The sequence below is a fragment of the Hesperophylax consimilis genome, chromosome 12 (assembly GCF_061612785.1).
Source record: "Hesperophylax consimilis isolate HC1 chromosome 12, BYU_Hcon_1.0, whole genome shotgun sequence".
Taxonomy (NCBI): domain Eukaryota; kingdom Metazoa; phylum Arthropoda; class Insecta; order Trichoptera; family Limnephilidae; genus Hesperophylax; species Hesperophylax consimilis.
In genome coordinates this window covers 23,879,618-23,905,940 of record NC_142847.1, presented here as the reverse complement: position 1 = coordinate 23,905,940, position 26,323 = coordinate 23,879,618, and the positions used below count along the sequence as shown (strand labels likewise).

At 32.4% G+C, this 26,323-nt stretch overlaps 1 protein-coding gene across 2 annotated transcripts in view; it reads right to left on the bottom strand.

The window, feature by feature from the left end:
- The window catches only part of LOC149419345 (extracellular serine/threonine protein CG31145), a 303,213-nt gene that overhangs the window by 28,285 nt on the left and 248,605 nt on the right, over positions 1 to 26,323 (bottom strand). For both annotated transcript variants that reach the window (XM_089638246.1, XM_089638245.1), the window contains exon 7: positions 25,742 to 25,820. In XM_089638246.1, coding sequence (XP_089494372.1) covers positions 25,742 to 25,820 — 79 coding nt within the window. The remainder of the gene's footprint in view (positions 1 to 25,741; positions 25,821 to 26,323) is intronic.

Sequence of the window (26,323 nt, the reverse complement as noted above, 5' to 3'; positions counted from 1 at the left end):
TAAAAAGTCATGGAAAGTTATGAAACAAAAACTTTATTAAATGGGTTAAGGCGATGCACTACGTCGTGTAATATTTTAAATTGAGCCGCTATCAATAACAACCCTTACGTAGATGGCGATAAGGTTTAAATTATTAATCAAGAAAAAAACATGGCCAAAAAGTGCCTTTTATTTTTTTTTGTGGATGTTCAGGCATAAATTTTTTTTTTTTTCGATTATTTTATAAATTACTTAATTTGCCACATTATACAATAAAATCATAACAGAAAATGAGTTCGTAAGTAGGAGATTTTGAACGTAAAAGCAGTTTTCATAGGCCTTATACATTATTTTTTCTAAAAATTACTCGATTATTTCAAAGGCCAAGATGTATTCTACTTGCAGTATTTAATTAAAGCATCTGAAACATTTCTAGGCGACCAAATTTTCACTTTCAATCTTCAATCACTTTTTAAAAGTGTGTTGAATTGTCACTGTGTTGAGTTATCATGGAACCATTTTTACCACGTATGTAAGTGTATTCTATTTTTTTGTATTCCCCGTGTGATTTTCAATCGATATAACTAATCTTATTGTTTTTTTTATCAATCGTAACTTTTTTATCTCCCAAAAACAATTATTAATCCATAAAGCGTCTTGGTAAATGTATTCAGGTTGCAGATCGGCCTCCCCGATCAGTATTCAGTAATGAGTAGTGACCCTAGATTACAAGGCCTGGAATCTGGTACAATTCTGGAATTGTAAAAACTGGAACTTCTGAAACTGTGATCCGTACTTATTACCTTGTTGGTGGAAGGAGCCGGATTGGAGATAAACGAATGTTTTTTTTTATGTTATAAAAATAACCTGAATATTTCGTCATGCATGTATTTCTGGTCGAAGGTATATAATTTCAATAAAAATGGCAATTATTACCATTTTTGTGAAAATTTCGGGATTTTAAAATAGTGACAATATGGTTAACTATAATTATGAATGGTACAAATACTTGATATAATACACAGCCCAAGAGAAATTAAATCCAAACTAAAAACTCACCTTTTCAGACAATCCGTCATTTAATTCAAATATTGCATTTTTTTTGCTTTTTGTTATATTGTAATTGTTGATGCACACGCATAAATTCTCTAGCGATTCCGTTCCCCGTCAATCCAATGTCAATCCACAGTCAGTAGCCACGGAAACGAATAGCTCCGAGGATTCTCCTTAATCCTGAGCGTTTAAATTGCCAAAACTGCAAGTTACTCCAGAGACTTTCGATTTCCGTGTCCAGCACAAATTATTGCCGACACACGTAAACTTATTAAAACTGGAATTAACGTAAAAAGAAGGCTGCGCCAATTGTTATATCTCTGCTAACTAGCAGATTTAGTGTGTGTTGGGAACTCTTGATTAAGTAAAAGGTTCTTTACAATTATTTCGTGTATTTACGTTACAGTAAATTAGGTCTGGATTTCGCTATTCTGTTCACTACCCGAGGGTTGGTAATTCTCTGTTTCTACAAGCTTGAAGTCTGACAATGGATACTCCACAGGCAATTGCTACACACTAGCGACATCTGTCGGACTCTGGAGTAAGCTTTATGGCTGGTGCCATCTATCGCTTGAATACCCAAATTTTTACCATACATCAAAATGATAAAGATAAAATGCTATTGACTTACCTACCAATGGACAATATCAGTGCAAACATAAAACGTTAACCGGTTTAATTGTTGGCAGATGAATCATCTAAATGTGGTAAAGGTCGACGATTAATTTTATTCATATATATATATATATATTATATATATATTATATATATATATATTCACTTTTCTATAAATTCAGCTAACCCATTAGGCGCATTTGGCACCCGTGTTCTAAAATTAATTAAGAAACACCCTAATATTATAGAACTTCCTTAATCTTCTGGCGCTAGTAAAATAAGAAAGAGTATTTATCGATATATTTTTAAATGTAAATATGTTAGCCGTGAGTTTTTACATGTGTAAATATATATATATCATTAAGATAGTAGTTATAGGTCTTAGTCGAAAGCCAATAGTTTTAAGTCAGTAGTTTTAGAATTTATTATTTAATAAATATATTTTAACAGTGCCCTTGAGGTGATTTTTCACGAAAATGGTGCTATACAAATTAGCCAAATATAATTATGATTATTATGCACATGCACATGATATACGATACGTCAGTCGATCTAGTGTGCAAACATGTATTTATCAAAATATCCACACCTCCCCCTCCCTCTCTCCCTAGAGGGGGTGTTCCAGCACTTTTATTTGGGCGGACTCAGCAGAACTTCATTTCTGATACTAAAAAGAACATACGACCAAATTTTCATGAATACACGAATTTTTATCATTTATTTTGCATATGGGTATTATTTTACAGCTGCAAATCGGTTCACCTGGATGCATTTGGTATGTATTCATTAATTAGACGCATTTTGAAATCCGTAGATTGCAGCACTAGAAAGAAAACAAAAATCAAAAAGCGTTCTTTTGCCAATCATTCTCCAAAGGAACTATAAATAAATCGATTTTCTCTTTGATTTCGAAAGAAACATGTTAAGGCAATGCCCCGTAGTAATGAAAAATCATGTGTTTTTGGTTTGAAAATTTGGTCGCCTAGAAATGTTTTAGATGCTTTAATTAAATACTGCGAGTAGAATACATCTTGGCCTTTGAAATAATCGAGTATTTTTTAGATTAGTCGTTTATAAGCCCAGAAAAAAATAATGTATACGTCCTATGAAAACTGCTTTAAAGTTCAAAATCTCCTACTTACGAACCCATTTTCGGTTATAATTTTATTGTATAATGTGGCAAATTAAGTTATTTATAAAATGATCGAAAGAAATTTCAATATTTATGCCTGAACATCCACAAAATAAAATAAAATGCACTTTTTGGCAATGTTTTTTTCATGCATAAATCAAAACAGGCGGATGGTGTTAAGCGGGAATTTAAACCTAATCGCCATCTACGGAAGGGTTTTTATTGATAGCGGCTCAATTTAAAATATAACACGACGTAGTGCATCGCCTTTATAATAAATCCGTGCGCCCTCTCTGACCACTCCCTTCCTGTGTTCGGTGGTTTGGGGAACAACCCTTGGGGATAGTTTACTACCCTTTATGGCGGTGTTCCTCAATAAGGATTACGATTTGGGGACTTATCGGGAATATTAAATAATTTATCTAGAGAAATTAGCTCGAACAGCGTTCGGGCAGCGACACCTTCGTTTTCACACCTTTACCTTATTTTACGGTTGACTTTCTCGTTAAATAAAACAAAATGGTCGCTCTGAAAAAAGTTACGATCCAGTGAAATTTACCCGCTTAAATAGATTAACCTAAAAACTCTTATTGAATTTTACTTCCAATGTATTATCGAGGAATTGGTTCTACCAATCTATCGAGGCATCTTAATATTTTTGTTATTTTCGAATGACTGTTTTTCTCTGGCTTTGGGTGCACATATATAATGAAGAAAGAAAAATCATGTGCACTTAAGAAAAAAAATCCAAAAACTTTTCTAAGTAAAGATTCAGTAAATCGTATGACTTTTTAAATTAACTTGAAAACGTACTCATCTAACCGAATTAGTATTTTTCATTTCAAATAAGCGCAAAATACTTAGGACGGGTTGTTTCACAGAATTTGAATAATTCATCAAATGTCAAAGTTGATTTTCAAGTTCTGTGAAGGTTCTATTCAAGTTCTGTTATTATTTCAGTTTTGTGAAGCAACTGGCCAACAATGATATAATAATATCACTTGATTAGAACCTCTACAGAACTTGTAAATCAACTTTGAAATTTGGTGAATTGTTCAAATTATGTGATATATATATATTATATCCTTACTGTTCGAGATACAATTTAAATAAGTACTCACATTTATGCGTGAATTTTTTGTGACGCGAAATTTCTTACTTTTGAAATTTTAGCCTTTGTAATTTCATCATGTAACCAATAATTTCTCTCTCATTAATATTCTTGATATTAGAGCGTTTTACAAACAGTATCTACGAAAATGGACAATAAAAGTAATACTTTTAATGTTTCCTTTGAAGTATGCTGCTTCTCTCCATAAGACATTATATTCTATCATTCCCCTTAAGTGAGATTTTTAAGAGTGAACAATTATCCGAAGATAGCAAGCATTAAACCTCCGCGGTAACCGAAGAAGCAAATGATCTGTGAGTTATTTGACAGGTTCTAGAGTTTCCCTTATATAAAGTAACCCGGTGCGAAGATCAATGAGTGGGGGATGCTGAGGCCCACTGAAGTAGGAAGAATGTTGCTGAATTGTAGATATGGCTAATGATATGGCCGGGGAGTGGGATTTTTGATAATCTGGCGTTTTTTTTTAAATCTGAAATTATCGTACGAAAAAAAAATTAAACCTCTAAATTTGGGGATGGTAATATTTTCATTGTTCCGGGAGAAGCCACCCCTTTTGATTGATTAATCTTTCACATTAAAAAAACCGTAGTACTTATTTATAGCTAATTTGGTAATGGCTTTATTTAAGGCAGATTTTTGTGAAATGTGGAATAAAAACTCAGGTTCTGGGCATTTTTATGATAAAAACGGACAAGAATTAAAACTGCTCCGCAGTGTCCGGAACCAGTGAGACTATGGCATCTCCAAATGGATTATATAAAGACTAAAAGGGTTGGGGAAGGGAAAGAGATGGAGAAGTTTGTGAAGCCTATAATATCGTCTTTGAGCTTACAGTTTGAAGGATGTTTTCATTGAAAGTAAGAAGAGAAGAGATGGAAACACAAAATGTGGCAACACCCACGGAAAAAAAAAACAAAAAAGAACAGAAAAAAAATGAAAACGAATGAATTGAGAAAACATCCCGTTCTCATTTTTGAATATAATGTCAACCTCGTAAGAAATTAAAGCCGGGCACGCATTTGGCGTATCTACCGAATATACGCCGCGTGTGTAGATTAGGTTTCATTACTTCTAATCCGTGAGGATTCTATATTAAACTAACTTTACTAACCGATTTCTCCGGAAATACCCGGAATTATCGAACAATTGAAAAGTATGGAACGAACACTGAGTCATGGTGTGATAAAAATGCTGGTCTGTTTATTAGACATTCAAACAAAACTTTATATTTATACCTACTTAGAAATTGCTGATAAAAAAGATTTGGATATTTCACAACGCGTTTTTGACGTCACTTACAAAGGAAAGGTTCTTGCTTTGTCGTTCGATTTTTATCATAATTAAACCATAGTTTTTCATGTGGTCCTATGGGTAGGACACTCAGCTGATAGTCGAGTGGATCGATTTCGATTCTCGTAGCAGGTATTGGTGGATTCCCTTTTCAACGCGATTTATGTTTAGGTCAAAGGTCCGTAGGTGCTTTAAATCTCGAGTGAACAGTTTATTTAGTATACATTGCAGAATACTCCATTTTAAACTCAAGTAAAGTGGTACATGAAAAAATGTATTTATAATTTATAAGAATACCCAACCTCGTCCGAGAAACGGAATGTAAAATATGAAGTAAACAATATTGTGTCTTTTCAATATTTTAATGGTTAAATTAAAGGAATATTTCAATGCTATATAATAGGTCATGTTGGAAATGCCAGACCGAATTTTACGATGCAAGAGCTTATATTTGAAAGTTCTTACTGCTTAAAAAAAAATTATTTCACAAATTTTACAAATATTTGTTTTAATTTCATATGGTATTTAGTCGTATTTTTAATTTATTTTTTAATTGTGTCTGAATACGTAGAAACAAACAGATCATTCGTAATAGTAAAGATTCCACGACAAGTTTCAAGTTTAAGAAATTTTCACATAACATCTAGGAAACAATTCTCTAATATCATATTAAGTTCTTTATTTGCATTTTTTATAATAATAACGCAGATATAATAATAACAAACATAATTCACGACATCTACATTAATGTGGATGTTCAAGTGATTCAGTCTGATAGTCTATGCTCTAAGCAACGCTTAAGGTGTTTTGTTGGACCTTGCCAACCACGATAGACTGAGGACACAAGACACAAGCAGACATGGCGAGCGGGGCAGGTGTCAAGGGTGGCGATAGCAACGTCTAGGAGGGACTTTCCGTGCCCTATCGGCAGGGACATTTTCTCATCTTTATGCCATAGAATGTGTCTAAAATAGTGTTTAAAATGGCGCCACTTCTCAAATGGAGCGAGAATCTGACAAAACCATATCTACTGTTGAAAATTAAATTTATTATAAGGAGAGTTTCGTTGTATTAATGCGTTATTTGTTATTTAACGGATGACACGGGAGATAAGTTCAATAAAATATATTGCAGAGCTCATTTTTTAAATATGTTGCTTCACATTTGTAATATTGATCTACCATTTCGTATTTTCGTATTGAAATAATTTTTAACGAATAAAAAAGTTTGCAAAATATGTTTCAGATATTTACATTTTTTGGTTTTAAGGACGGTTTGTTTCACAGAATTGTTGATTTTCAAGTTATATGAACGTTCTATTCAAGTTCTGTTATTATATAGTTACTGGCCGGTTGATATAATTATACATAATATATATGTATAATTACTTGAATAGAACCTTGAATAGAACCTTCACAGAACTTGAATAATAACTTGAATAGAACCTTCACAGAACTTGAAAATCAACATTTTCAAGTTCTGTGAAGATATAACTAATAACTTGAATATAACCTTCACAGAACTTGAAAATCAACATTGAAATTGCGAAATAATGAAGAAATTAAACTATACACGAAAGAAAATCACCTGATAATATTTGCTCTAATATGTTGAAACAGCTAATATAATCGGCTATTCGAAGCAAGAAATGATACCAACTGGCTGGAATTCATGAGGGTATTCAGCCTCCAATTGGAAATAAGAAAATAGAGCTTCTAAGCAACAGAAAACTTTAACTTCAACAAAGAATTATCACATTGAGTAACGTTTCGTTTCAAAATGGTTGTAATTCTTATTTTATGTAATTATTTCCATGTTATGACAAAAACCTTACGGAAACAAATTCATTTTATAACCGCAACTACTTTAGTTAGGAAAATTTTACAAAACGTTTAGACTTGTAAATTTGTTTGATGTATCTTTAGGCAATATTTCTCCGCCATATCAAATAAGCTGCATTACAATTCACGTGGAATCGCTAACGGCGCAGTAACGGCGAATCCGTTAAACGGCACCTGCCGTCGTTGCCAACAGCGTTAGGAGTTAGGCGTCAGGCGTTAGGCATGATACGGTGTAACAGGCCGTTGGTGTATAATAATATACGTTGCATATTATGCACTATTATATTATTTTGGCATTATCAGAAATTTAAAGCATCTTAATCATGCGAAATGCACATAGTAATGCAAGATATATTACTCCGTTTTACACAGAAACAACTACCAAGTTTTAAAACGAATCAAATTGAAATGAATAACCATTATTGCACTAAACAAGCGCACTGTTTAGCTCTACACACTTCCAGAATAATTTTAGTTCAGTTGTCTCTCTAAGTGGGGTTAGTTGGATTTACGGATGATTTTTTATTGTAATCACAAGATATTGAAAGGTTTGGAAATACTTAAAGAATTTTAAAAATATGTTTGCTAAATTGAGGTTAATAGTTACTTAATCACTGACGGGCTTTTTCGAAACCGCAGACACTGAAGTAACTGATGGTATTTTTCTTGATCTTTTGGCAAATCATGGATATTAAGGTAATCTTTTAAAGTATCTGGACAGACTTAATACGAATTAATATATTTTTAAAACGCTTAGCTTAGTTAAAAACACGTAGAAAATTATTCACTCCAAAAACAACTATTTACTTCTGGGGACATGGTAAAATTTGCTTAAAAATTCAATTTTTCGTAAAGCTAAGTTTCAAAAATGTGTTTTGAAGTATGCGTATCCAGCTTAACTAATATTTAACTTTCTCTTTTATTTCCATACCATTGTTATATATCTACGAGCGACGGCAGTAATAAGTGATAACAAAGGTAAGTGTCGTAAGCTTAACTGGAGAGAAATAAAAAACTAGATTCCTTTGGAAATGCAGAAATTAAACATTTTGTATAAACGATAACTTTACGAAAAGGGGCTCCAGTATCGTAATAAATCTATGCGTTCACATCTCTCGATAAAACAAATAAAATACGCACACATTCAATGAATACCTTCACGAAACACCAAACAGACGATCTGTCAATTGATTGCCATCTGGTGATTTTTCCCGAACCCATCAGCATTCGTTCCTCCGAGCTAAGCTCACGGAGTATTGCGACAGGGTAGGGGAGGGGAAGGGGGGGACAAATCGGGCTGAGCTACTCCGTGACAATAACAAAGTGACAATACTCATTGCGAATAGGAAAACAATCCCGGAGAGCGGGGAGTGTGGGGTGAACCGAATGTAGGGGATTAAAGTAAGTTCGTTGGGAGTTGTTGTTTGCAGGTGTGAAATTAATTGTACTTAAGGTGTGTCGATGATATTTTATGCGGAATTGTTCATCAAGGGTAATATACTGGATTGACATAAGATATAACAATGTTTCAGTTACATGGTTAAGCCCCTCAAGTAAAAAAAAATATGCACTGTCGTTCATAGGTATAGATAATCGAAAAAAAATTACACATTGTATTTCATAGGTATAGATTATAAAAAATAAAAAAATTGAAATGTCACAATTGCCCGAAAATTGTGATGCTGAAGGGGAGAGAAGGAAATGAGAAGAGGTAGGCCGAGAAAGACCGTAAGTAAGTATTCAGAGTTGATCACTAAACATAGATTAAGCCATTTCTAGCAAAGCGCAACGTTTCAATGTGATCAAAAGGGATAATTATTTGCCATTTCTATCCAATGTATATTAAAATGTCAGTTTATCGATGTATATTTTTGGCGATTTTAGCCCTACAATTAAGTTACCTTCCGAATCCTAATGAACCTTTCGATTTTGAGGAAGGATTTTTCGGTTTTCGAGGGCCAACGTTACGATTCATTGATAAAGGTCTCAGGAAATTTGAAAGGCTTACATTAGCAGTTTTACATGTAGAAAACTTAACATATTTACATTGCAGTATTCCGTCATGATATCTACTATGAAAAGAACATGTGTTCTCGATATATTCTGAATGACTAATATTTTATCAGGGAATTAACAAGCTGTCACTTTTTTAATAGGATCATTTTTCTCCGAGAAGCAAGTTAGCAAAGATTTAATAGGGCAAGAATCTGATATACATCTGCTTTCCTTGTGATAATCAAATGTAAAAAAATTATATCGTTGAATTTTATGCAAAGCCATGTATTGCAAAGTCTTCCAAGAATCAAAATAAACTATTCGAAAAAGAACAAATCGCTTCCCTTAGATCACGAGACAAACCTACAGAATACATAGAAGTCGGGCAGCAGTTCAGGGAAAAGGGGGCTGTTTGTAGAAGGGGTTGCTTCCCCATCTGTCCTCATCTGTCACCTGTCTCCCGGCGGTCGTATGCAAATCGGATTGAGACTTTTATTGCCTCCCCCCTTTCTGCAACACTACCCCCCTCCCCAGGCAGGCCCACCCCTTATAAGTCAAGCGCGTCACGTGACCGGTATGCGAGAAATTAATTTTTAAGGGATGTATCATTTGGGATTTGGATTGGATGAATAATTTCGCTTTGCTCAGGTAGTAACTCTACCAAAGATAAATAATTGTCTATTCTGCAATTGAAACATAAATGTAATGTAAATTTATATACGTTATATTATGCTATATTCCTATACAATTCCGGTTCTTGACACTCCATGGATTCTATATATGCTCGTATACTACGTTGTGCGATTTTTCTGTTTTCTTCTCATTCGCTCACTTACTGCGGACGTGTCATTGGTAAACTTCGATGATTTCAAGCAATGCTTCGTGAGTTCTATATATTTAAAAATCAATGCTCAATGAATATCAAATGACTATTTGAAAGTCATTGCTCCAGCAATTCTAAATAGGTATTTGAAAATCAATGCTAAGTGAATATTAAATAACTATTGGAAAGTCATCGCTCCAGCAATTCTAAATAGGTATTTTAAAATCAATGCTTCATCTATTCTGATGTAATGAAATTCAAAACTCCTTGTTTTCTGATAATATGAAACTCAATGCTCCAACAATTCTAATTAAATATTTAAAACTGAGTGGTCTGTGAATTCTAGATAATATTTAAAATGCAATACTCAATGAATTTTATATATTTAAAATTGAATAATCCGTAAATTTTGGAAATTTGAAAAGCAATTCTCCATGAATTCAATATTTGAATATTATTGCTCTATGAGTTTTAAATATTTTGAAGTCCTAAGAAATTTAGATATTTGAAAATGTGCCGCGTATTTCTTATTATAAATTTCTTATGTAATAATAATAATTATTATTATTTTCCCATTTGATCTCTAGTGAGTTGACGTGTATTGTTTTGTATTTATTTTGCTTATATAATGCACTTGCATAATGTTGATTGACTAGATGATCATTTGTGGAAAAGTGTGTGGAAGAGTTTAGTTTTTCCTATAGGGAAGACTTAACCCGGACATAAAATCGGAAAAGATAAAAAAATATATTTATTATGGAATGTGAAAAGGTAAGAATAATAATAAATTCCAAGATTTCTGCATCCGTCGTATTTTAAATTCAATTCTCCTTTCATTTTAGATTTTCTGAAATTATTTCAACCACATGATAATTCAACAATAAAAACAGTATTTTTAAATTAAATTTATCTTGAAATGTTGTATTTTGAACCTCATGCAAAAGTTAAATACACCAATTGGTAATGTTATCTTTAAAAACTTTAATAAAAATATATCGTTGAGTTTTCCAGGTTAACTACACTTTATACCTTAAACTTCCTCTGTTCATTCATCAACCTCCAGTTGAGCATTGTCTTTTACGTGACTTCATTTCTGCTGCATTCAAGTCGGTGTTTTTCAAGACGTTTAGTCCCTCGGGCAAACAGAGTAGGTAGCAGAAAGCAGGTATACTCGTATATAAGCTTAATTTGAAATACAAAAAAAAAAGATAATTTTCATAGTTGCAAAATATAACCTGCATTTTTTCTCTTGTGCATTTGTATAATATTAGCTTAATTATCCGGCTTTGTCCGAGTTTTAACAACTTTTTAAAATAATTTTATAAAATACAGTATAATTATTTAAATTTACATAGTAAGAACACATTTCAAATAAAAATTAGCATGTTTACCTTTACAAGAGTCTAAAACTCATGTGTAAAAGGAAAAAAATAAAAACTTATATATGTAAATAGAAGAAAAAAATTCATAAAAACATATAAAGTAAAGAGATTTTGGTTTTTTATATAATAATATAGTGAGGTGTTATCGTCATTCTAATTCGATAAATTATTTAAGCTAGTGAAGTTTATTTTATTTTTGAATTTATTATAGTCCGGTTCTAACCTTATCTCTGTCGTTAGTTGATTAAACCACACCACTCCAGTGTACGTGTAATAGTGTTGTGCATTAATGGAGTGCATAAGCGACCCATTGTATTTTGCCTATTGCTCTCAACACGAAACATGGTGTGACTTCTTATACAGATCTTTGTGGATTTGAAGCAGCGTATTTTTGTATGTGTATTTTTTAGTGGTGGCACTTGAAAGTCTTAGAATATATTTAAAAAAAAAAATTTCAAGAAATTAACTCGATGTTTCTAAGGACGGGTTGTTTCGGAGAACTTGAACAATTCTTCAAATTTCAAAGTTAATTTTCAAGTTCTGTGAAAGATATTTTTAAGTTCTGTTTTTATTTAAGTTCTGTCAAGCAACTAGCCTATAATGATATAATAACAGAATTTGAATAAGACTTTCACAGAACCCGTAAATGAAATGTTGAAATTTGATGAATTGTTCAAATTCTCCGAAACAACCCGTCCTAAGCGTTATAGCTACTCTTGATGAGTGATGGATTCGAATGAAGAGATAATATTTTATTTTTTTTGTTTATAATTTTTTGAGTCATTATTTTTCCCTGTAAACTCGTGTAATAGGGAATACTGGTATTGGAACCCTTCTGGCATAAAAACTTCAACAATATTTATTTATAACGTATTAATTGATTTATAGTGTGTGTAAATAAAGAAGGTTTTTCAATTAATATACCTTTTGAAAGCTCTTTATATGCTTCTGCAGGACTTATCATGTTGTGTTATTCGTTTTATCAATGAACTCTCAGTTACTACTACTATTACCAGTTTGAATTAGAATGCAAAAATTCTTAGACATAACCGAGCACAATTTGTATTTTATTTTTCCCACAAAAAATTAGCGCTAGTCTCAAGGTATCTCAGGAATAGCGTCTCGACGCTCGCAAATAGCAAATAGCAAACAGAAGTGTGAAGGTAAAGTTAGTCTGCCACCGGCGGGCGTCGCGACGGAGACTGTCGCGGTACTTTACCCCTCACCTCACTCTACCAACCCCCTTCACGGGTCAGTTGAGAAGAGTCAACAAATAAGGGTGGGAGTCTTGGCTAAAAAGAACACATAAAATAAATATTAATAATTGTCACAAAAAAATACATATTGACATTTTGTTTATCGGCCGCTAAGATTTTTTTTGTATAAATCTTACCCTTACTTACGTATTTTTTAAATTTAAAAATAGTGTTCTTCAAAGAAATAATCGTAATGAACGCTAACTTTATTTTTTTGATAGGATAAATGAATTAGACGTATGTAACTCCCCATAAGGAATGATAAAAAAAATTAAACATTGTTTTTAGCAGCATTTTTACACTCTATAGTATATACATATATATATATATACTCTATAGTCTCTGGAGTGTATATGTCAACGACAATACTTGTAGCCGGCAATGTTATTTATATTATAAGTTATGGTGCTTTTCAATATATTATATTCTATTGCTAAAAATAGTATTAGATATTACGTGTGTTTCATATTTTCCAGAGCTCACCGTTGGAAGGAATTTTTACACTTTCTGATTAATTAGATTATTTTTACACTTTCTGATTAATTGTATTATTTTTACACTTTCTTATTAATTATATTATTTTTACATTTTTTGATTAATTATATTATTTTTGATTAAGATTATAAATCTGTGAAAGGTGTGTTATTTGTTTTCATCACAATTTAATAATATTTATTTTACACATACATTGTTTTCAGCGGTCTTTGTTTTAGAATAGTATGGTTGAAATTTTTTGTCAAAAACAATTATGAACTATAATGGCATTTTTATTACAATTCACGTTTTTTGGCGTCTAAAAGACGTGATAAAACTAATTTATCGCACATAAATTACTGTATGTGAGATTTAAAGTAAATATTCGTTATTTCCATTGTCTGAAACCAGAAAGTAAGAAATTTCAGTGTAGCGAAACGGTCATATAAATCACCAATTTAGCCAAGTCGGCACTTTGTTACGAGACACGTAAGAAAACAATAACATCGCTTGTCATGGACATAGACAAAGGGATTAACTACGGCAGAAAGAAAAAGGTACCAAACTTTGTACAAAAAATCAAATAATAAAGATTATTGATGGTCCAAGCAAACTTACCGAAAAAATTTGTACAAAAAGTCAGTTTTTTTTCCGCCCAGCTATGAGACAGTTGTTAGGATTTTGGAAAAGTATAAATCAAATGTAGACATTGAAGGAAACCTAATTAATATTAAAAATATAAGTGTGGTGACCAGTAGACTGCGCATCCAAAAAAAGTGTGTTTCCAATTGTCTCTTATAACAAGGAAATCTAAACCCAAAATTTCCTCTAAAAACGTTAAATTTGTAAGAAAAAATTATACTATTTGTCCAAAGAAATGTCACACAATGATAATTATTTTTGTAAACCTTCTTCAGGCAGGTATGTGTATCAAGATATTGAAAAGCTCAGTAAAAGTTACCTAGTCAAAGATAGCAAACTAGACAAAGTAAGAAAAAGGCAACATTTCTAATAGCTTATGACGTAAAATCATAAAACATATATAAACGCAATCATATTTCATAATATTTACGGGAATTTTTGAAGTGAAACTTCTTTAGGCGCGTAATTCGGGGACGGAGTAAAACCGAGTCAGGATCGACACGAAAATGCGGGTACCCCCACCACCGCTCACCGTTCACTGTCCCTCTCTCACCATATGCGCTTGTTGAGGTGGGGGAGCCGCTCACGAACGTTTTGCTTTGAGTTACGAGCGAGATACGAGTTCGGTTTAGCAGGTCGGCCGGTAGCGCACTTGCGCGGCCACGCCCACCACGGCCAGTGAATCAGTTAGCAGCGTGCTCCCGCTGTGATAAGTTGTGTTCGCGTTTTGTGTTGCGTTTACATTTACATTTATAGTTGTAGTTCATTTAATTAATTCATTTAATTTTTGATGAAATGAAAATAGAGAGAGAGGAATACTAGAAGTTTCACTTCTGTCTTGCGTAGGCTTGACACACCCACTTTTTTTTTCAATACCGCCTTTATTTTTGTATTTTATTTTAATTTCATATCATTTATATATATTTTTTTACATAATTTGCTAATGATTATCTTTTTATTAATTTAAAATGTGAAATGGGGTCGGGCCAGCACGGATAAAGAACCCAGTGAGGCTCACATTATTAAACAATGTTTTAAAATATGTGAAGTTACTGTTTCAAATAATGTTTTTGTAAAGGTTTGCTGGAATAATAAAGTGGATGCATCAGATTATTTAAACGCAAATTAGTCAATTATCTAGTCAAAGTTAACCAGATGGCTAGATAGTCAAAGTAAGGCTTGCTTGAATAAGTTAAGTGGATGCAGCAGATTTTCGTAACAGAAAACGAAACTCATAAACAACGTTACAAACAGTTGAAATGCCAAACGGTCAAGTTAAAACAATGCAACATTCAGTCAATTATGACAATTATTTTGTTAAGTATAGATAGCTTAACAAGTACCTATAGTTTTGGTAAATAAATAGAGGAGGGAACGCAATACACACGTACTTAAATGCTCTAAAAATATTAAAAATATTAAACGGTCATGCTTGACGGTTGCTCTATATTTGAACAAGGGCCGAAACCGGCTAGGAATCAGCAGTGGTTAACCAAAACCTACAAAATGTTAAAAATACAAAATGGCAGAAATGAATAGTCAATTTTTGATCGTCAGTCAAATATGACGTGGTTTCAAACAACCCAACCTAACACGAGCCACACAAATATTTATACATTTAAAATTTATAACATTGTTCCGAAATATTATATTATTATCGTGTCTCAATTGGTGAAACATCAGAAAATGTCATAAAAATGTATATCCGTCATAAAAACATAACTCCTTTATGATGTTTTGAATCTTGTGTAAAGGAATAAAAGTCCCCACACATCACACAAAAGGAATACAATGTAAAGTTTAAGAGACATCACATTACGGTACAAAGTTTGTTTTTCCGTCAGAATCGATTTGATTTTATTGCTGTAACGGCAGTTAGGGTGCGTGAGGGTGGGGACATTTATTTTGGGGAAATTCTCAGAAGGTATTTGAATAGACTAATATACTGATTTTGCCAAAGGATAGGTAGCAATACCTATACTAATTTCCAATGGAAAGTACCAATGCATGACCGTTAGATTAGGTGTGTTTCAATTTATTCAGAAATTTATGATGTTCGAATTTAAAACAGAAAATAAACAATGGTGAAAACTGACAAAGGTATTTTTAGTATTTTACTATACAAAGTATCCGGGGCAAAGTACACTAACTTCGGAAAGTGATTCTACATGATGGTAGAAGTAATGTAGAAGTAGTATAAGATTAACTTTTTTGAAATTCCGAAGTTTTACCTCCCGAAGGTAATGCACTTATGTACGGAAAGCACGATTTTTTTTATTAGTTATTAAATATGACGACCGTAAAAAAAAATAAAACCCAAAATAAATATCACATCAAAAGCTTTTTTTTTTAATATTCCAAAAACAAAGACGTCTTTGCTAAAATATATTGCTTCAACAAGTTGTGCGGCGACTTTATTAGCAATTCTTTGTGAATAAAAAAAACTAACTGTGTTAACTTGGTGATAAGTAGACCACCGATAAACTACATTTGATTATACTAAAAAGTTGATCAACTTTGTTGGAACAGGATTTCCATTTATCATTATTGCTTCAACAAAACTCGAATCGTGTGAACGCGGCATTAGTCAATGTAATTATCGGGGAGCATTTTGTTTTGCTAGTCAAAAATAAAAAAAAATAATAGATAAATAGTTTAGATCAATTTATGTTACCCTAGCAAAAAAGATGTTTAAAAAGAGTGAAGTTATTTTTCTATTTTACGACCTCTTGTAGCTTTTCATCTATTTTGGGTATGGACGTAATTAAAAAACATTAGAAATTATTATTAAAAATCAAAGCGCAACTTATGACTGGAACAAATATTGAAACAAAACGTGGTACCCCATGTGAAAGCTATCCGATAACTGAGCGGGAATCCCCGTGTGCTCAAGACAATTTTATTTGATTTATTTGTGTTATTTCATAATTTACTCGTGTAAAATAACATATGTTCCAGAGTGAAAGATACTCCCAGTATTGCCCTGGTGTTATACCACCATTCAGAATTGAAACGTTGCTTGAAATAGCTTTGGTCGTGACCAAATCTGAATAGCCAGACCCAACTTTTTAAACCCCATCTCCTTCCCCTCCCCGCTTACTTCAGCCTCACAACATACCCCAATAGGGGATGTCATAGTCTCACTGGTTCCAGACGGTTGGGAGCAGTTGGGACTCTTGTGCGGTATTCACTTAAAAATAAAATTAGAACATGATTTGATTATGAAAGGAAGTTTCTTATTTTATATTTGCAAATAAACTTTATGGCATAATTTTAAATTATATAAAATAAATCACTTCGTATACACCAATAAGTAATCAAAATAATCGACAGTTTTGACACCAAGTTTTTTTTTGCCCAGATTAACATATATTGAAAATTAATACGAATTATATAAAAATATACAAAATGTTTATTTTTAAATTAATTTCATTATATTCTTATCCCGACGAAGAAATTATTGTTTTTTAAACTTGTCGATTATTTCGATTAAATATTAGTGTATATAATGTGACTTATTTGCTTTTAAGTGAAGTTGAGTCATAAAATATTGATAATGTTCCTCCATTCTACACGTTACGAGTTCAGTGTTCGATAAACTGCTTCACATGTCCGATGGATGGGCCAAACTTAATTCTGGGAGTGTAAATGTCCGATATTACTAGGTAGGTACTCTGATTCTCTCATAACAGTCCATCAAATATGACAGCCGTGAGAGTTACGGGAGAAATAACTGTCCAAGTTGTTTATTCTCGGGATATAATAGTTATGATACTTAGTTATGAGTTAAGAGTTTGTAAAAATAATGGAAATGTGTGATTTTTAAGCTGTAAAAATAAATATTATTATATTATTGAAGACAATATTAGCGATTTCTAAACGAAAATCTGAAACAGAGAAATCAGAAAAGGATACGGTCACATCTAGGACTCGAACCCAGGACCCTTGTCTTTCCGGGACACCGCTCTACCAACTGAGCTAATGGGACCCTATCCCCCTCGGTCACTTTTAACTGTATCATACTTCGAATAAGAACTACCAACAATTGTCTTCATTTTTTCACCGCACATTTTTACTGGCAACTATCTTTATGTATGATCGCAAGATTCAACCCAAACTACATACAATCTAGACAGCGTCTTTTTAGATAAACCTATCTTATTTTTTTATATTTTTAATGTGCGACATCTATTGACTTTTCTGCAAGTCTAGAATGAATATTTATTTTTCGGAATAACTTTATTGAGTAAAACCTCAAATTGTAATATTTGATTATTGAAGACAATATTAGCGATTTCTAAAAAGTGACCGAGGGGAATAGGGTCCCATTAGCTTAGTTGGTAGAGCGGTGTCCCGGAAAGGCAAGGGTACTGGGTTCGAGTCCTAGATGTGACCGTATCCTTTTCTGATTTTTCTGTTTCAGATTTTCGTTTAGAAATCGCTAATATTGTCTTCAATAATCAAATATTACAATTTGAGGTTTTACTCAATAAAGTTATTCCGAAAAATAAATATTATTATACTTATGCAAAGCTTCTTCACGTATTAACGAATAAGATTGTCTCACAAAATAGTATTTGACGAAGACTTTTTGATTGAAAAAAGTAGTAGGTATTAAAATTATCACTGAAAATTAAGTTTTATTATAATAATATACGATATATTGAATGAAATACATACTTTTAAACACATAACTTGTACAGGTCACGCTTATCTCAAGCTTCAGGGTTTAAATATCATAATTAAATACCTAAAGATATGTAGGAACATATATTTTTTTATGTTAACCCACACAGGAGGCCCTGAGGAAAATATTTTCCCTCGGCGCCTATGTCATATTTGGACATTTTGTGTGTAAGGTATTTTTAATGAAAAGAAGCAGAGGAAGTTTTGGAAAGGAAAACGGTAGAGATGTAAGTAAGAATCTAGGGATCAGTGTGTACAGGAGTGACGGGTCAGGTGATGGGTCAGGAGAGACCAGTTGGAGAGGTCAAAGGGTCTCCCCAAACCAGCCTCTACCGATCTGGCACGCCACAGCTGGTGGGCAGGCGCTTCTTTAACACACTTTACCCGATGAACCCGGACACCCCTGCTAAGTCACCAAACGTAGTGAACTACTTATGGTGACCTATGGCAGAGGTGTTTGTATTCCAATAAAGGTTCCCGGGGCGGCGGTACCCTAATTAACATTTTTAACAATTAATATAAATATTTTCTATTTGTATCTCTTTCTGTCATTATATTATTATCATATATACATTTGTCTGTATTTAATTATAATTTTTATAAATATATAAGCTCTGACGACGCTTGAGCTAAGCGCAACCTGGTTGGCTGTAAAAAGTAATATATTACAAAGAATGTCTTTCATTTAATATATAGTGTCATACCCCTAAGTATGTGTATTCGTCAAAAAATATTTTATAAGAGCTTGATTCGAATGAAATTTAAAACTTTATTGTGTACGTTCATTGAACAGATTTTTATAATGCAAGTTCCGTCATGGTGATTATGAAATAAATTTTATCATTTAAATATTAGAAAATCACTAATGAAAGAATGTAGTTAAATCCGTGTAATTCAATTAACATGTTTTCTAGTGCGATTTGTAGGGTAAATAATATTATGTCAATACACGAATGCAAAACGTAGATTTAGGTGGTACATATAATTTAATCGATTATTCCTCATCAATAACCTTTGATTTGAAATGTAAGACAAAGGAAATACTATCAATCAAAACATCTCATTCATAATCCAAACAGATATATTATCCTCTTTACGTCTTATTGACTGGTTATCCTGGACAGCTTGAAGTAAAATAATAATATTAATTATTGATGTGAGATGGGGTAGAAAACACATACAGATGTGAACCGAAGCACGGGAGGAGACAGGCAGGGGGGCGAGGGCGGCTAGACTCCTTGGTCCACCACCTCCCACCCCCTCAGAAACTACCACCAAACTCGCTTATATCACTTTCGCGACGGCGACTTTATATTGGATTGCCATTTGTCAAAACTAAGATGGCAACATCTTGGGTAAATAAGAACTCAAAAACACTTTTTATAGCGGTCAAAGTTTTCAGAATTTGCTGGAAATCTTCTAACTTTAATCAGTTTTTTCGGATTGTGACGATAATAGCAATGTTTATGGCAGTTTTGCCTCGTTGAAGATCGGAAAAAATTGGATTAATTTTGCTATTTGTGGTGAAATGTGAGTTGAATCAAAACCTCCTAGATCACAAAGCCGGGAAACTGAATCAAATCAGCCTCCTGACTTGTGTGGGAACCTCAAAAAAAATATTTTTACTTTTTTTTTTAAATTAACTGAAAAATTTTAAGATGTTTTATTAAATAAGAATAAATTGAAAAAAAAAAATTAAAACAATTTTTTTTGTAAAATCCATACAAGTTAGGAGGCTGCTTTGAATGAGTGTCCCGGCCTTGTGATCTAGAAGGTTTTGGTTGGATGGAGCGATATGAAAATACTATATTACTAATAAATAAAGTTGAAATATAAGTACCGAATGACTTTTTGTTTGTTTATTTAATGGGTTAATTATAATCACAATAAAAAACTAACTAATTCAATAAAATTCTTCTGAAGAATTCAATGCAAAAACTTTTTCTTGGGTCTTAATCTGGAATCTCTGATTTGATAAATCAGTTATTCATTTATGACATCTGAAACAACCTTTAAGGTGAGGTATTCATAGGTTTTTTGTTTAATGGAAAAATATGTGTTGCTTTTGTTGCTAGGGATATTTACAACATTAATATTAGGTATGCAACTAAGTATTTCTCTATTAAACTGTATTTACATCAATTTTCTTGATTACAAATCATTTCCGTATCACTGACTAAAATAAATATGTTAAGTATTATTTTAGAATAATGTGCCGTATTCTACACATTTGAACCAAAACTATTTTAATGGGTTAGTGTATGAGCATAAGAGTTTGTCATTCTGGATACTGTGATGCTAATAAGTAATTGATAAGTTTGATGAAACTAATGGTTTAGAAACTATCCACAAAAGCCTTAAAAAAATAAATAAACGTCGTAAACATATGATCTAGTCTTCCATTTCTTTAATAATACTTGTAATAAGAACAGGAATAAGTATTTCTTCTCGGTCATTAAATTGGCCAATTTTATATAATGACAGGGCGATCAGGATCGCATCACAAATTTTTATCGACTTCAGACCTGTTATCTCTAGCAGTGTCACATGGAGGAAAAATAAACAAGTTTTTCCATTAAACATGAAAGTTTCACCGCAGCCAGACATGGGCGGGGGGTGACGATGGGCGGCGGTGGGTGGATTCTACCAGTCCACATGTCATAAGATGCGATGGACTGAAAGTTGTAGTAGGTAACTATTTGAGGGTAGTTCCTTAGGTGTTCATATCACCCTATATATAGCGAAAATGTATCTTTTTTATAAGCATTTAGACACGCTTTTTGTTTTTAAATATACAAACCAAACTAAAAATTGAACCATATTAGCTACAGCTAAGAGCATTTGAACTATTCCTTCCAATGACTTACTTGTTGGTGACTAAACACGAAATAAAATTTCAACATTGATGAAGATACCAACGATACGACTCTCAATGAAAATATAAAACAGACAGCCCCACAAAATAAAAAAAACGAAACGGTCGCAAGTGGGAGTTGAACCTAGGTCCTCTAGTTATAACGAGACTGGCACTCCACCAACTGATACTGCTACCTTATTAGGTATGTTTCATATTTCCAATAAGAGTTGTTGATAACATTTTCATCAATGATTAAATATTACATCGAGGTTTTTAAGCTTCGATACGCTGTACCTAATAAAAATGAATATATAGATATTTTCGTTAAACTGGTGACTTTCGTAGCGTGATGAAATACCTAACGTCCTAACAACAACTAACAAAAGTAACAATACGCATGTCTGGAGGTTGTGTGTTGGATTCTTTTTGGGTGTTTGGTTTAATGGCGATTGTGAAGTGAAGTAAATTAATGCAACTAAAAAAATTGTCTTCAGAACTGTGTAAGGAAGATTTTTTTAATCTTTATTCTACGCCACCCTGTCGAACCGCGTAGGCTTGAATGACCATGTGCAAAAGTGCGTGTATTGAGAATCAGGGTGGGCCGCGCCGTGTATACACGTCCCGCGTGGTGTGTGGGCGTACGGGCGTGCGGGTGTGCGTGCAGCCACGCGGCGCCACTGTCCATAAATTCCGCGCCGGTGTTTTGACGATGTTTTCGCCGAAAGGTAAATAAAATGGCCGACATCGATTGCTCAAACCATAAAGCAAAGAGTTTCCCGATTGCGAGGGGAGGTAACCGAGTCTTCGGGATAAATGGACCCCTGACAGAACTCCTGAGAGTTTTATTGCTGACCATTTAGATAGCAAACAAAACCGTCGATATTTCAAACCACTTTTTTGATTAAACTTAATTCATAATTTTGTTGAGTACCCACTCTATTTCCTTTTCAGCTAAGATTGGATAAAATTAAAATACTAGTAGTTCTGAAATAGTAAACCTGCCGTCCAAAAAAGTATATTTTTAATGTACGCTTATTTAACAAATCAAAACCAAAATTTCCTCTGAAATCATAAAATTTTATTTTTATTTTATTAATACAAGACTTAGAGGGTACATATGGTTTTTTGTGATATTTCACCCTCCATGCTAGGGATGACTCTGTGTTATGACGGGGGAATTTTACATTTTGAACAGAATCTATACATTACTATGATATGAAAAAGAAAAATAAGAAAAATGAGAAAAATAAAAACATGTAAACATATACTATAATACTTACAAATTTAATTATAAACCATTTATTTTGTGCGACTTTCTTTTTAAATTCTAATTTGTTCAAAGAAACGGCACTATCTCAATGACAATAATTATTTTTCAAACTCTCTTCAGCAAGGTAGATGTAGATAGATCAATAACACAATAATATTAAAAAAATGCGAATTTGTAAATTCAAATAATCACAACGATTTCACATTTTAAAATAATCCTTACTGAACTATAAAAAAGGCCACTATCTGTAACCAACGGAATTTACGATATACAGACAGACAAAATGGAAAACTGTTGAGTTAAAACAGGACGTTAATTAAAAAAATGTAACCCTTTCAAAACCCATAATTTATTCAAACACCATTCGTCTGTATAATTTGAGTGAATAGTTTTGTTTTTATGCGGTAATTTTAGTAACTTCTTTTTACCTGATCAAAAAATAGATTTGTTACGAGTATCCTCATAGAAAGCAACCTAAACTACTACAATAATAATTTTTGTGTGTTATTTTTACAGGTATAACGAAAACCGCCCAAAAATGGTATTTCTCTTTAGCGATAAATCTCTTATAAGCTTACGCCCAATGGTTAAGAGTAAAGCGTCACTTCTCACCACCCCATACTTTTATGGTGACACCTATTCCATGTCTCAAGTTAGAGAATGTTTCGTCAAATAGAAGAAAAAACTTTTTAGATTTATTAATAACGCCCCCCGTGACGAGTGCGGCTTTCCCCTGAACTGTCATTTATTCTGATGGCAAACTGTCAACAAATTGAGACAAAGGAGATCACATTTCTCTGCAACAAATATTGATGTGAAGATATTTGTCAGATTAAAGGAAAGGCAACTACTATTCGTCATTATCTAAGCTTCTCTTTTCAAGAATGGTAAACTTCACTGGTACCTGTTTGTAAATTTGTTTGTGTGTTCCGTTTCCGTTTTACATAAACTACTTTATTATTCGATGAAGCCTTACTTTGACTATTGTTCAAGAAAGATTATTTTTTCAAATGTGATGTCTTCGGTTTTATTTGGACTTATTAATTCGCATTTCTTGAATGGTGCCTACCTGCCTGAAATTTGACACAAGAATTTTCATAGAGATATTGACGTTTTTTTGGACAAATTATATCATTTTCATTTCTTTCAATATTACATAAACATAACTTTTATAATTAACATCTGATGATTTCAGAGAAAGGGTTATTTTGATTTAATAAATAAGTGATAATTTGGAACATACTTTTTTGGACGCGAGATCTTCTTAGTTTACAGAACTACTAGTCAAATATTATACGAACACAAAATATTGTGAACTAAATTCTTCTAAAAGTTTACTCATTCCAATGGTATTAGGTATATTTAGAGGATATAAATCTTGTCTAATAAAATCTGTTTATGCTTTAAAAAAAAAAATTTTTGTAAAATTTCGGCTTCAAATTGTTTATTGTTTATTGTTGTTGTTATACGCCCATAGGGGCTTTTACATAGATTATAAATAAGTTTTACATAAGTTATCGAGTTAGAATTTATACTAAGAGTTATAAAAGTGAAGAATTTTAAAAAAATATACAAGTAGTTTTTGAAGAATATGGCGTAAAGAAACATTTTAAACAACATAATATTTAACAATAACAAAGAACAAAATATAATATAAAACATTACAATAACATATCTAATCGTTAAATCTATTACAATAATTTGTATGATTCCACAAAGTGTTGGTTTAATTTGAATTTAAGATTATAAAGGGAATCATGGAATATATCTATAATACCACCAAACTTGTTGCCCAAATCATGCATCCTATTGGTAAGTGAGTTTGACTGATAGTTGGTTTTATATGTGTCGCAAAAGAATGTTGTATTTTGTCTAGTATTTCTTGTCGGTACATAGAGTTTAATAGCAGCAACGATGGCAGGGCTGTCAATAAGGTTGTTCATGACTCTGTATAATAAAATTAGGTCTGAAATGGTTCTTCTGTCAGACAGCGTAATTAAATTAAGTCCATTCATCAAATTTACATAATTAATGTTTTCTATTGGAATTTTAAGCTTGAAATTTAAGTACCTAAGAAATTTGTGTTGAACCCGTTCTAATTTGTTAGAGTGTACTTTATAGAAAGGAGACCAAATAGGTGAATTATATTCCACTTGGCTTCTAACTAGTGAAATGTAGAGTGTTTTCATGCAATCCAATGACTTAAAATCAGTTAGGGTTCTACAAAGGAAGCCAAGAATCTTTAAAGCCTTATTAGTTATATCATCTATATGCGCTGTGAATGTTAAGTTTGATGAAAAAAAATGAAACTTAATTCAAATTATGGCTATTTAAAAAAAAATCTATATAATATTCACTAACATGCTTGTTCCACACTAAATTTTCCGTAAACTTCCCGGCAAAAATGACATCATCCTTAAAAGTGAAAATTCCTTGAAAACCTCATCAGCTATTCATACCATGAATCATGGCGGTTTATCTCGGAAAACGTGGAGATGGAAATGCTGGCTTTATAGCAAGCTAAATAATAACTTTCTAGCCTTCTTACCTCACCACCGTAGAGGTAAATTTAACTATGAGCTTTTACTCAACAGCTCCAATAATTACCTACAAATATGTGTACAAAATAGTTATGACTTGAGCCGAAGCACTACGAAGTAATGCAAAATCATGTGTTTTTTGTTACATAATTTGAACGCTTAGAAATACTTTAGAGAGTTCAATTTAATAATGAAGCATTTTTTATGAGTATTTTTTATACTCTTTGAAAAAAATTAAAGTATTATTAACCTATGAAAAATGTTTTTAAAGTTCAAAATCTCCTACTTTCGAACACCTTTTCGGCTATGGTTCAGTTGTATAATGTAGCAAATTAAGTTCTTTGGAAAATGATTGATTTAAATTTCGCTAAATAAAATAAACACATTTTGCCGATGTTTGCCTAAATCAAAACAAGCGGCCGGCGTTAAGTGGGAATATTAACCTTATCGCCATCTACATAAGAATTGTTATTGTTAGCGGCCCGATTCACAATGTTACGCAACTTGGTGCATCGCCTTAACCTTTAGGATACTACCAATTACAATAGAAGTTCAGTGAAATCATAACTACATTCATCTGCACTGCAATGTGAACACATTTCAATATTGTCCATGAAAATTCCTAAGCAGTAGATGCCAGTCAATTATTTCAAATAAAATTTTCTAAGGGTTAAACCAAATTAATTGAAATATTGATTATTGAATTTTAGGTTTAAATAATTTAATAATGATTAGTGTTAGGGTTCTATAATATTGGATTAAATGAAGACTAACCTCATTGGTTTGAACAGAGCCATAATGCCATTGGGATATACAATGACCAGCTTCAGCTGCGTTCCTCCTTCCTTTTGTTCTGAAAAGGAAAACATTATTTAGATATTAGATGATATTTTCAGCAAAACGTTGAGATATGAGTCAGCTACGTCAGTATCAATTAATACCCAATCAGTACAGATTTATAACACACTTCCCTTCAACATTTCATATTTCAAACTCTTAAAAATGTATACCTTATTTTTCAAAGATAATCTCTGTACATTTGCCATGTTAAAAAAGGTTATAACGAAATTCTCTGGTCTATTATTTAGCATGTCGTCACCTCCATACTAACGTTTCGAATATGCATTTTTTTATGAAAAAACATTCTCTATTTGATTATACTGTGACAAATCAACAAAATTCTATTTCCAGCGGTTACGGAGTTATCAAACTTATCAAATTTAGGAACCTTAATTGTATGAAGTGTTATTCGAATTAACCCACGATAAATTTACAAAAAAAAGATTGAAACATTTACCATGGTGTAAAATATTAATTATCAATAAATGAGGCCAGAAACGAAATGCGAATCTAATA